Genomic DNA, 13505 nt, shown 5'->3' with positions numbered 1-13505 from the left:
TGCCCCCGATATTTATAGAGCAACATTCATGAATGTTGTATTATAGCACTTCATTGTGGTCGTAATAAGATATATTTGTGTCTATTTATGAAACCCAAGACCACATCTTTAAGTTGTTTGTCATATAAGCTTCTTTGAAATTGTTTGTAAGAGAACTTGCGTGTTGAAACAGAGCTCGCAATGAACAACATCCTTTACATGTTAAATCGCTACACGAATGACGTGGGCATGTGTAAAACCGCGTTTCTATTTTAGTGTCCTATACATGCCGTGCAATTTTTAGACTGTCGTGTTCCTTAAACGACCCGGCACGTTTTAATGTCGAGTGTTTGAACATGGCACGTTTAATGTCGACTGTTTGAACATGCCACGTTTAATGTCGAGTGTTTGTGTGTGTGTGTGTTTTTTTTGTTATTCTGATCACCAAAAAAGGAAATATTCTCTGGTTCAGATATCGATTTTTTTATTCATTGCAGCTCTTACAATCAGTTTATTAGCAGTCTACACGAGTTACAGAGAGAATACGCCGATGAAACAGACTCTTCAGAGAAGTACGTAAATGCCACGTGGTCATGCCTTCACCTTGTCGCAGTGTTAGGCCCATGCTTGTAATATATTCAGACTTTCATAAGTAGATAAAAGAAGGGGGGGGGGTTACGGTTCATATTTACTGAATTTATATGTTTGCCAACGACAATCACGCCAGTGTCATGAGCAATTAACCCTATGTGTTGATATACTACGTACGTCTGTTTTATGCAATGAGTTTGGTCTAAATCTTTTCAGAACAGACAATGAGTTTGCCAAACTGCGTCTCAACGATCTTAGCGTTCTCTCCACGCTAGGAGTAGGGGGGTTTGGACGAGTAGAGCTGGTAAGGAAAATATAATTTTTTCATTAAATATTTTCTGTACACACCTTCCAATTTTGCGTTTACTGCTCATGTTGGGATTATTTATACTTCCTCAAAACAACTTGATAAGAAGATATTGTCAGGTACATCCGACAGAGGCAAAAAATAGCAGTTGAACTCAAAGTCATGGTGTATTAATAATCCGTAAATTAATCTAAAAGTGAAACTTACATTGGGGTGGATTAATGTGAACATCGAATGGCCAGAGGTACTTCATGTTTGCGATTATGAATTGAAGAATCTTGATATTAAAAGTTGAAAGTACCCACATGCGCTTTTAGATTTTATTTTGTGATATGTTTTAATATCTGGTGTTATTGAATTTGAATATCCTTCTTGTTTTTCCAGGTCCAGATAAGCAATGACACAAAACGAACATTTGCACTTAAACAACTAAAGAAACATCACATAGTGGAAACGCGTCAACAAGAACATATCATGAATGAAAAAAGCATTATGTCGGATGCCAGGTCCGAGTTTATAGTGCGGTAGGTGCAGTCTTGGTTCTCGAGGTTTTTCAGAAAACTGGGTGAGAACAACACGCCATCTGTGGAATTTAACATAGTATTATTTTATATTATATTATCTTTTATGTTGCTATCCAAATAAGGGCCACTCATTGTGCTGTACACGTGTAAATAAGATCGCCAAATAGGTCAAAAGTACAGCTTTCCCCCAATCAAATGATATTAAAAAACTGTATATAAATTAACGCACAAATGAGCTATAGAAATAACAAAATTATTAAAAGGTTGCAGTCAGTAAAAAAGTTACGCTTAAATGATGTGTTATGTTTCAGATTGTATCGTACATTTAAAGACCGCAAATACCTCTACATGTTGCTGGAAGTTTGCCTTGGCGGCGAAGTGTGGACATTGTTAAGAGACAAGTACGTATGACGTCAAACTGACTTCTTATGGAATATTATGACCTAGTTCTAGTTAACCCATAACCCTGGAATATAATAACTTAGTTCTACATATCCCATAACTTAGGAATAGAATTACTTAGTTCTATATAACACATAACTCTGGAATATAATGACTTAATTCTGTATGACACATATACAATAGTATGAAGACACTTCTCTTACCATATTTATATTAAGGCCCATATTTATATTAAAGACCAATAGTATGAAGACACTTTTCTTACCACATTTATATGAAAGGCCAATAGTATGAAGATACTTCTCTTACCACATTTATATGAAAGACCAATAGTATGAAGACACTTTTCTTACCACATTTATATGAAAGGCCAATAGTATGAAGACACTTCTCTTACCACATTTATATGAAAGGCCAATAGTATGAAAACACTTCTCATACCGTGTTTACATAAAAAGTATGAAGACACTTCTCTTACCGTGTTTACATAAAAAGTATGAAGACACTTCTCTTACCGTGTTTACATAAAAAGTGTGAAGACACTTCTCTTACCGTGTTTACATAAAAAGTATGAAGACACTTCTCTTACCGTGTTTACATAAAAAGTATGAAGACACTTCTCTTACCGTGTTTACATAAAAAGTATGAAGACACTTCTCTTACCGTGTTTACATAAAAAGCCAATAGTATGAAGACACTTCTCTTGCCATGTTTATTTGAAAGGCCAATAGTATGAAGACACTTCTCTTGCCATGTTTACATGAAAGGCCACACACTGCCTTTTGGACTCCAACCAAATTCACTAATATGTATCATGATAAAGCCTCTTTGAAGTGGGAGAGGGGAGGGACTACGTGTCAGTATCTTCGGATAAATGTATGTAGTTGGCATTAAGAACACAGTGGTTCTAGAACACATATGTCCAACCGATAAATTCAGTTGACAAGCCAACCACTGTTGACATTTTGCAACGCGCCGCGAGAGCACCCTTTCACTTACGAGGCCTAACTCTCAACTACGTGGAACTGAGCTACAGGAGTTTCACAAACCACGCCTTGCACATATAATCTCGTGAGGCTGCTACTTGTACTAAGTACCTGTCTGCCGGTTACTTGCTCTCCAACCGGGTTTGGCCCTTTGACAAATAGAGATCGAATGTATCTCAAATCAAGCCTCTCAATTCTGTGTCGTCTAAGTGTTCCTGAATAGGTTTTGGTTTTAATCTTAATGTGGCACGACTTGATACCATGTAGCATTTTAATAACATATATAATTATGTACCGCTAACTTGCAATAATTCATTGATGGCAATTTGTAATTCTGAAACAGCCTTCACAATGTAAGCGAAGTGTCTGCCCATCCATTTTCTTGCTAATTAAATTACGTCAAGTATGATTTGGGGAGATTGGTTATGCTAACATATGTTAATGAAATGTTATGGATCAAGTACACTGGTACAACATTGCCCGTCATGCTGGATGCCCGCGCACCTGTATATTAAATGCCTGTTTACTCGTTTAGTTTTCAAAACTTAACTAGTGTGTATTGAAATGAAAAAATGGCATACTATTATATGTATATGTATATGAATATGTTTATATTATATGAGTAATGACATATTGACAGTGAAATGATTATATTCCAGAGGCTCATTTGATGACCAAACAACACGGTTCTACACAGCATGTGTTGTTGAGGCATTTGGATACTTACACACTCGCGGTATTGTTTACCGGGATCTGAAACCAGAGAACCTGCTGCTGGACACCCTAGGATACGTCAAACTGGTGAGTGTTGCTAGGTAACATCAAACTGGTGAGTGTTGTAACGTCATATTGGTGAGTGTTGCTAGGTTACATTTAAAAGCGGAGTGCTGCTACGTGTTGGATATTGGTACATGACAGTGGTTAGGGCGCTGTTGTCATATTATTTGTGTATCAAATTGGTGAATGTCCCGAGTTGACTTTAAGATATGACATTTGAGTGAGACCTCAGTGATACGCAGAATATGTAAAATTGACTGTCAAACACCTCAGAATCGCTGATTATTACTCAGTCATACATACGTGTTTATTATTAACAAACCCCAACAGAAATACTTATGCTTCTTCATCCCATCACTTCACACTGAAAAGTTTAAGGTAAATACATATCCAAATGTAAATTACACAATGTATTGAATTTCAGGTTGATTTCGGTTTTGCTAAGAAGATTGGATATGGCCGGAAAACGTGGACGTTTTGTGGCACACCAGAATATGTCGCTCCAGAAATAATCCTCAACAAAGGTCACGATATCTCCGCAGACTATTGGTCGCTAGGGATCCTCATGTTTGAGTTGCTGACTGGAAGGTACTCGTTTGATCATGATAGTGTTTCTATATGACACATATACGTTTATATTTATAGATAGTGTTGCTAGGGGCAGGGTGTTACCTGACATTGTGTTGCCAAGGGCAGAGTGTTACCTGTGACACTTTGTTGCTAAGGGCAGGGTGTTACCTGGGACATTGTGTTGCTAGGGGCAGAATGTTACCTGTGACACTTTGTTGCTAAGGGCAGAGTGTTACCTGTGACACTTTGTTGCTAAGGGCAGAGTGTTACCTGTGACAGTGTGTTGCTAGGGGCAGGGTGGTACCTGTGACACTTTGTTGCAATTGCTAGGGGCAGGGTGTTACCTGTGACACTTTGTTGCTAAGGGCAGAGTGTTACCTGTGACACTTTGTTGCTCGGGGCAGGGTGTTACCTGTGACACTTTGTTGCTAGGGGTAGGGTGTTACCTTATTAAGTGCTGTTGCTGTTACATAAAATGATCATTTCAAACAACGGACAGTTAAAGTGTATATGAACATTTGAGTTCACATATGAAACGGTTTTGATTTCTCAAAGCCGTGTTATTACCTGATGCATTTGCTTACTTTTTAGTCCACCTTTTACTGGATCAGATCCGATGAAAACTTACAATCAGATACTGAAGGGCATAGAAGCTGTAGACTTTCCAAGAAAAATAACCAAAAATGCACAAAATCTTATCAAAAAGCTGTGCAGGTGAGTACTCTGAATTAACGGCTGGTCCAACTAGCGGCAGATCTCGGTGGGAAATTATAGACGAGTCCAGAAGTGCACTATCGTTAACTGCGTACCAAATTAAAAATTGTTACAATAGTTTAATGGTGAAATGCAATTTATTACATAATTAAAATTGTGGCTTGTTATGCATGGGATCCGTTCGTGATTTGTAGATGTCTCCTTAGTTCTTGTGGTATTTATGAATAATCGGAATAGTACCAGATTAATTAATGTCATGCAGCACATCGTACACTATATATGTCTTCGTTTACTGCATTTTAGCCACCATACACAAGGTTAAAATTGATATAAATTGGGCTGTATGTATTCATTTTACATGTACTTACATTATTGTCAGCGCTGTTTTGCCATGGAATGTAGTCACCAGTAGCTTTGCTGTATTCTAGGGAGTCCCCTAGCGACCGACTGGGTTATCAACGTGGTGGGGTCAAGGACATACAGAAACACAAGTGGTTTGAAGGTTTCAACTGGGATGGGCTGAAGAAACGATCTTTACAAGCGCCCATAGTACCATCTGTGAGTCCTCTTTACATCATACATGTATGACCTTCACTTTAAACGGCTTCTCTGTGGTCACTGTGTGAGTGCATGCCTCAGCACGTGCTACCTGGCCTCAATTAATGCAGAGTAGAGTGAAGCACAGGAAAAGCAAATGTAACATGCTTATATTTAATTTGTTGGTTTCCGACACCTACACGTATTCTGAATACGCAGCACGTGAGGCCATACGTATATGTCAATAAAAAGTTTACAAAGAACATTTCAAGAAAGGATTTCTCTTCCTCCCCTCTCCTCTCTTAAACACTTAAAAGTTGTAAATATATTTCGACATTTGAATTAAGTACCCCGGTAGAAGAAAGTATGTATTCAACTATGCATACGCTGTTTTAAATATTTTTTGAAATCAATTTACAAGATTGCTATATTATTTACAATTATAGGTAAAATCGGCTACAGACACTTCAAATTTCGATGAGTATCCAAGTGACGATGAAGATCCGCCGCCAGATGATCTGACTTTATGGGACAAAGAATTTTAAGGGTCATATCCGCGCCATGTCTGGGGTAGAATCAATGAAGGGTTTTTACAGACCGTAGCCAGTTCCGAATTCATTTGCGCCGCTATGTTGTGTTTGGGTACACAGACCTGTAGACTCTGTTACGAACTCTGTGAGTTTTTGCAATTAGGCAGAAACCGCCCTTTGTGGATGGAAGAAACAAATATGGGACATTCAATTGTCGTAGCAAACTTTGGTTCCTCGGACATCTTTGTGCAGCGTACACAGTCGAATTCATGATTCACAGCTACGTTATACCTGAACACGTGCAGGACTGGATGCCAGTAATGGCCCCTACATTATGTACACGGAGTCGATACGACCGTGTGTGCGTGTGTGTGTTTGTGTGTAGGGAGGGGGCTATCAAAGTGATTGGTTGTATTATGCTTTCTGTTACTGTAAAAGAACGCCTAAAGCGACCAAAGATAGTGGTATCTGATATAAAAGCTCCATAAGCTACACCGAATATTTTATTTGATTAGTTGGAACCATTTTGGCGCACAACTGCGTGTTGCATTTCCCTGTTTGCCTACCATAGTTTATACAATGAAGAAGTACAAGAAAACAATGCGATAAAACATTCCAATGGTAACTTTGAGCAGAACCACATTTCAATCACTGTGTCATTCAAGACAAGCTGCAGCCGATTTCTTTGTTTTGAACTGTCAAGTAAACAAAATCAAGTCAGGAGGTGCTTTCACTATCACACTTATTATAACAGAATAGTGGTATTTCTGCAGCCAAATACTTTCATGGTTTCTTAGAATTACATGTATCAGGCTATATACGTAATGCAAACTGTAATAACAAAGCATTGTGGTTAATACATGTCTGTGCCCTTGCCTCAGATTCATCAAGTAATAATTTTCTCTTTATCTATGCATTATTATATCTCTCTCTTAACTTACCAAAGGACAATGTATAATGGTAATTGAATAACATGACGTGAGTCCAGTCATTACTACTGTATTGTATATACTAGCACTAGTGAATGATCATCAGAGCAGTTAGATAATATTGGAAAGAGGATAGTTTTTGAAAGTTAATGAGTTTCAGAATGTAGTGAAATATATATCAGATGTGGTCTTGTGGCTGAACAATAAGACCAGATGGCGAAGATTGTTGAAAGTCACAGATGCCATCCACATCCAGTGTATAGGCATCATATGTTATGTTATTATTAGTAACAGGCGTTCTCCATAACGGGAAGAAGTGCCAATTGTTTCTTTGAATGAATAGCAATGTATCACATAAAATAATTAAACGAAGTACTTATTCTAATGATTGTTTTGGAGAGTGCCAATTGAAAATTGTTTGTAAGGGCAGGCATGGTTTAACCGATTTGGCCATTATATGTAAATTGAGTTGTAATTAATCATTCCATATGGTATCGTTTGGTTAATTTTCTATTGCCATTTACTGTAGCCCTGTAGCTGGACTCGATTGGCACACACGTAGAGTCAAATAACATGCAAACGAAACTAAGTCATAATACAAACGTACTTGTTTGTTGAATTTGTCATTCAGTTGATAATAAAAACTGAGGAATATTCTTTGTCTCAATTGCTTTCTCATAAATGGTTTTAATTCTACACCATACATATGTATGATGATATGCTGTCAACTGCAAACCTAAACTTATTTCAGTTAACATGCAAATAACAATGTGAACCTTCCAAACCAATCTATTAAAGTTCTGTATTTGTTTTCAAAATTCCTAAAAACTGGTCAACTTCGGTCCACGAAAGATGGGAAATAATAGACAGAAAAGGGAAAGATGTTGAAATTGTGCATAGCTTCTGTTAATCAGATACATTTTCCCCTAAAATATACTTCTCCATCAACTTCAATGAAAAAACACGTGACACCCGTCCACTATTCGTACATACTCTCATTATTTATGTTTATTTTTTCCTATTACTTTTTCGTCTACCCTGTTTTATCTTATTTATATAAAATGTCTTTTCAAAACATTTGGTATACTTTCTTGGGGTTCCCAAGTTGGAATCTTCTATCCTTTCACTTTAAAATGCCTCTTAGTCCATGGGCCAAATACCGAAACCCTAGGCCTTTTCGTTCACTATGTTTTTCTGATAGCTTAGGTCCTAAGCTTTTATTTTCTGCTTGTTTGCCATTAAACTGATGGTGGGTGGGTGTGCTACGGTCGTTGCCATGGTAACACACGGGTTTAAAATTAACATTTCTGAGACCAACAAAATCTAAAATATTTCAAATACATTAACTAAACAGAATTCAAAATCATTCCAGACGTGTAGTCTAAGAAGTGCACTATACTTAACAATAAACAAAATTTTCCAAGATGGCGGCCAATTTTTGCTGTTTTTTAAAGGAAATTTTGATATTTTTTATATTTTAATTGTTATTTAATTAAGAATTGCAATATCTGAGATATTTTGATGTACCAGTGTTGCATGGGATCTCTACTTTCTGCCCGTAGTGTTTGTTTAAGGTGCAATCTTTTTATTGAGATGAAAAATCCTGAAATCCAACATGGCTACCACAAAACATGTCTTTTACATGTAGCAGTCCAGTCTGGAAATACGGCAGATTTATCATCCAAAATTAAGTTCTTCATTACTTATAGCGTATTGAATATGAAACAGAACCCTTTTCAATTACTTAATTTGGATTATAGCATGGCTTTCAAAATTCAAAAAAGCCACCAATGACCATGAATTTACATCTTTTTAACCGGGGGGGGGGGGGGGGGGGGGTCTACATTGGCCCAGAGACTAGAGTACCTTCTTGTTTAAGTTTTTACAACATAATAATCTTTTCACTTCCTATGTCATTGTTTTATCCGTTGTTTTGGATTTTCCCTTAGCATTCACTTTGTTACGCTTTGTCAAGAGTTTGCTACTGATTGATTGTGTAAATTCTGAATGTATTGATGGATATTTTGCTCAGGTTTATCTTCTGTTATTTATCTGTATCTAAAGGTGTACACATTTCTTTTCCAAAAACTGAGTAATACGGTGAATATTTAGTACATTGTGTACAAAATATCATTCTCAGTACCATCATTACTCCTGACATTATACCAGGCCTGTTTGATCTTTGCTACAGTATGCTCTCAACGACTGTGCAATTAGAGAATGTGTTATCTCACATACAGCAATTGATACTCGCGTGATATCGTTTTAGATTTAATAATTTTCATTAAGATTGAATTATCTACGATCTGAATTTAAATAATTTGGATAACCATATGTAGTAAATACAGTAGTAATACATCACAATAAAGAACCATTGCAATCTCTTTTGCCTCCAAAGCGGAGAAAGCGCACATAACCTGTTGATATCTAAATTGTTGGGGGTCAGATAAATGGCGACACATATTTAATTTTTTGCCTGAGACCATTTTAATATATATATGTATAACCTTTTTTGCCATTTAATTTATATGTGAAACCTGGTTCAGGCTTTGTTAAAGGACCAAGGATATCCATATGACGTCTTTCAATCACATTCGCTATCGGTAACCGATTCAATGTAACTGGTGCATCTCTTTGTGAATCCTTTACTTTCTGACAAGTTTCACATAATTTCACATCTTCTTGAACAGGCTACGTTTCACGTTATGGCAAGGGTTAGGTATAACTTGTGCAATGTGCGAAAGAATTGCTGAGTCTGAACAGTACATGTACATCATAATTGATGGTATATTATATTCAAGTATAAACAGTTAAAATATTAATAATGTAGACAGTAACTTATGGAAAATTATCTATGGAGGCAACAAACAAGACAATTCAATAAAATCCTTTAAAATTGTCCATGTTTCAAGAAGTAGAAAGAGAGAAAGCATATCACTAACCTAACGATTTCGCTGTACCGTAAGACTGAATGAAGATCCTGTTTTCTATCTCAATCCCGCCCCAATTCGTTCATTCGACCTATGTATGAAAGCTGATTTATATGCCTAGTCACGTCATATCAAGTGTGTTGACTTTGAAGTTGCGTTTTTATTTTTATTCATTTATTTTTGTCGTGTGTGTGCGTGTCATTATGACTTAATCAACTCCTAATTCCTCTCTTCGAGATGGAGATTTATTGTGCCTTCTCTTCAACCAGACTATAATATTCAAACCGGAGCTTCCACGCTGAAGTATGTGGCCTCTTCATTATTATGTAAATCAGGTGAGCGTTTTGGTGAAAGGTGCTCAGATAGGACCAAGGTCAGCAGAAGATGGAGAAGAAGGATGTCCCATGCCATATTGCTGCTACAGCCACATGTAGGCCGAAAAGATGGGACTGAAACCGGCAGCAGTATCTCGTAAGTTCCGTACAGATGATAAAAAATTTATTGTGGCAATTCTTAGTTTTGCATTGACGATATTTTCCCTAAATGGTGCACTATAGGCATAATGATTACGGGGACATCTAACTGACGTGAAGGATACTTTCTCTTAGCTTTCCCTCAGTGCCTTTCAGGCACCCTTTTGTTTCTAATACCATTACTTACCCATGAGGGTTAAATATGAATATATGTTTTTGTATAATTTTAAAGCTTAATTGTGTTTTGTTACTTATAACTCAAATAATGATAATGATACGAATTGCTGTAATGAGCATGCACTGCTTTATCAGATTTCCATACATTGTTTCATGAATGTGAATTTATTCCTTTATTTCCAGTGACTCCAAGCACCGTTTACGAAGTTGCCAGAAGCGTCCTACTCAGAGACACGTTTCGTGTTCGACACATTCAGCCCCACACCCGTGCCAAGATTGCCTCCTATGCCGACGTTGGTCTGCTCATTAATTTGCAGGGACGGCATTTAGTACGGAATGTTGTTTGCTTTTGGTTGTAACATTATCCTTTAAAACGTATAGCAAATTAAAAGAAGAAAAAGATAAGCTTTTTATTTATGACTCTTCTCATAGAAATTAAGTCCATATTAAGTGTCCGCCCTGCATGACGTTGGTTTGCTTTTTTTTTTTGGTAACTGTATTTTACTGTGTTGTAGTACTGTGCTCTATTTGAACGTGGTGTTTTGGTTGATACCTGTCCATTTTCGAATCTGAAACGTGAGATTTGAAGTTCTTATTTAAGAGAAATAATGTCTCTTCAAAAATGATAGTGATTGCTTTAAAATTATCCTTTATTAATTTCTAAGAGAAGAAATGTTTTTTTATTTGTTACTGAAAATATGTGTGGGCAAATCTGCAACTTGACACCTCACTGTAAACTTGAAGACGTACTCTTATTCATTTTAGATGATGTTGACTTCTGGGAAGGAAAAACATTGAAACCGCATTACATAATATGCATATAGGACACTTTTAATTACATTCATTGTGTGTTCAGTCGAAAAGGGGACGAGATGTAAATTTACAAAAGACACTGTTAATAAAACGTATAACGCCTTAGAAATCCCAAAATTGTGTAACGGGCAAAATGTGTCCGCGTTACTGCAGAACTGTCCACATGTACTATAACGATCTTTCAACAATTATGATTATGGCACTGTGGCTGTGATATCAGAACTGTGCACATGTACTGTAACGATCTTTCAACAATTATGATTATGGCACTGTGGCTGTAATATCAGAATTGTGCACATGTACTGTAACGATCTTTCAACAATTATGATTATTTCACTGTGGCTGTGAATAAACTTCCTCTGGTTCTCGGTGTTTTCAGTGCTGGGCCTGGATAAAATATCTGTTTTCTGAAACAAAATTAAACCATGGGGTGGGTTAAAGGTTGCCATCCGAAATAAAAATTAATTTAATATTGCAGAAATAGAAATGAGGTCTTTATTTCGTATATGATAAGAAAGCTGTTCCTATAGTTGGCTACAAAAATTTCCGAGGATCGGAATCATTTATGTGCCATTTAGGACTTATATTACAAAACGAAGTGTCGAAAAATAAAAACTGGAAATGGACTTCATTGACATATTATTTGTCCATTAAAATGTTTCTGTAGGACTGACATTAACCATAGCCTTTTGCATTCCATATTTTCAAAATCTTTTGAGCTGTCGCCAAGCCCAATTTTCGGGAGGGTTTTTAGACTGTCAACTTTGTCAATTTTGCTCAAAAACATAGTGAACAATCAATAAGTCTTAAACAAGATTTAATTTTTTCAAATTAGATTATAGGATTTATTTTATCTGTTACACTAAAGTTCATTCTAAAAGTTTGGGCAGTTACTTATTTGAGGATTGTACGGAATTTTCATCTAAAAATGTTATTTCAAAGTATTTTGTTCCTCTAATGGCATATTCAATATTCTACCAAAGTGTATGTAAACCTTAATACTTCGTTTGGTTTGAATTTTTAAAGTGAAAAACATGCCTAATATGTGCAGTTAAGTTGCTCTGTGTTCTTGTTTTAAATTTTTCGGGAGCAAGGGGTGATTGAAAAATACAGGCTTGGTTAGATTTCAGTCCTGCAAACCCATGTTGTGTTATTTGTGCTTAGTGTCATAACTGAAAGCCGAGAACTAGAGTTAATTCTAAGTGAATGTGAAAAGTCACTTCAAGTACACTGATTTCGCGTAACTTTTTCAGTTTTGTTTGTATATTATTCTGAATCTGGCAAAGCCTTGGATAATCTTGTAAACCACCGCTGTCTTTATGTCGCTCCTGATTCCTATGCTTTGCAAATGTAAATTTTCATCCACAGTTACACCGTGTACACTGTACACTGTACTGTATGACAATTATTTTCGGATTTAGTGCAAAGAAAACATTTTTCTTTAAATATCAATTTGCAAAACAACCAAGAATCTTACAAACATGAACAAATATTGGCTACTGTTCGATTTATGCAAACATCAACAAGGCGACATAAGACAAGGTGTGCTTACATATGCGTGTGCATTGGTGCACGAATGACGCTTACAGCAGATTATACGCATTTTTAAAATTGTTACAATCTCTGAATTTGGACGGAAATATTTTTGATGGAATTCCATGAAGACTAGGCACTTATGCCAACTTTGACAAAAATGTGCCAAGTAAAATTTGTTAAAAATACATTTTGTCTATTATCAGTTCTTGTCAAAGTCTTTCAGATGTTACAATCTTGAACTTATTTTTTTCATAAATCAAAGGATTCCGTCTTTTAGTAACAATGTTGAAAATGCACTTGTTTTATTTACAGATATACCTTTTTTCTGTTTGTTTAATTTCAATTTATTTAATTTAATTCACAAAATGTTATATTTTCATTATTTTATTGCTGTAAATAATTCATTTTGACAATAATAAACGTACAAATATTTTACTTAGTTCAGAACTTGCAAAAGTAATTTCTCTTTTCATAGCTCACCTCGAACTCTTAATCTCCTGCTTACTGTTTTGTCGCCTTATCCGTTGAGCCATTGGCTCGACTTGCATTTATAATATCGTAGAACCTTCATGTCGCAGTTTAAATTATTCATTTGACTTTTTTGCAAAAGGTAATTTGCTTGGACCTAGAAGCGCCAGGTTTCGAACCCAAGTCTTGCTGGGTCCGAGTCGCGCGTGCTATCCACTCCTCTAAGTGTTCCCACCCACCCTCCTCTGGTAGACTTTTCTTT

The 13505-nt window shown here is 36.3% G+C and overlaps 1 protein-coding gene and 1 long non-coding RNA gene across 4 annotated transcripts in view; both read left to right on the top strand.

Moving 5' to 3' along the window:
* LOC106181988 (cGMP-dependent protein kinase 1) overlaps nucleotides 1-7500 on the top strand; it is a 58680-nt gene extending 51180 nt beyond the window's left edge. For all 3 annotated transcript variants that reach the window (XM_086998471.1, XM_086998472.1, XM_086998470.1), the window contains exons 9-17: nucleotides 477-551; nucleotides 787-874; nucleotides 1262-1401; nucleotides 1713-1802; nucleotides 3449-3590; nucleotides 3991-4154; nucleotides 4728-4850; nucleotides 5279-5408; nucleotides 5834-7500. In XM_086998471.1, the coding sequence (XP_086854597.1) occupies nucleotides 477-551; nucleotides 787-874; nucleotides 1262-1401; nucleotides 1713-1802; nucleotides 3449-3590; nucleotides 3991-4154; nucleotides 4728-4850; nucleotides 5279-5408; nucleotides 5834-5932 (1051 nt within the window). In that variant the 3' untranslated portion in view covers nucleotides 5933-7500. The remainder of the gene's footprint in view (nucleotides 1-476; nucleotides 552-786; nucleotides 875-1261; nucleotides 1402-1712; nucleotides 1803-3448; nucleotides 3591-3990; nucleotides 4155-4727; nucleotides 4851-5278; nucleotides 5409-5833) is intronic.
* A 2598-nt stretch (nucleotides 7501-10098) lies between these two features.
* On the top strand, nucleotides 10099-12870 carry LOC147759263 (uncharacterized). Its single transcript, XR_015331643.1, has 2 exons — nucleotides 10099-10247; nucleotides 10610-12870. It is a non-coding gene; the product is annotated as an uncharacterized LOC147759263 (long non-coding RNA).
* The last annotated feature ends 635 nt before the right edge of the window (nucleotides 12871-13505 follow it).

This window comes from Lingula anatina, unplaced genomic scaffold (genome assembly GCF_051362555.1).
Source record: "Lingula anatina isolate TDL-2025a unplaced genomic scaffold, LinAna3.0 unanchor82, whole genome shotgun sequence".
Classification (NCBI taxonomy): Eukaryota; Metazoa; Brachiopoda; class Lingulata; order Lingulida; family Lingulidae; genus Lingula; species Lingula anatina.
Note: the sequence above shows the minus strand (reverse complement) of the source record. Positions and strands in the feature narration are given on the sequence as shown.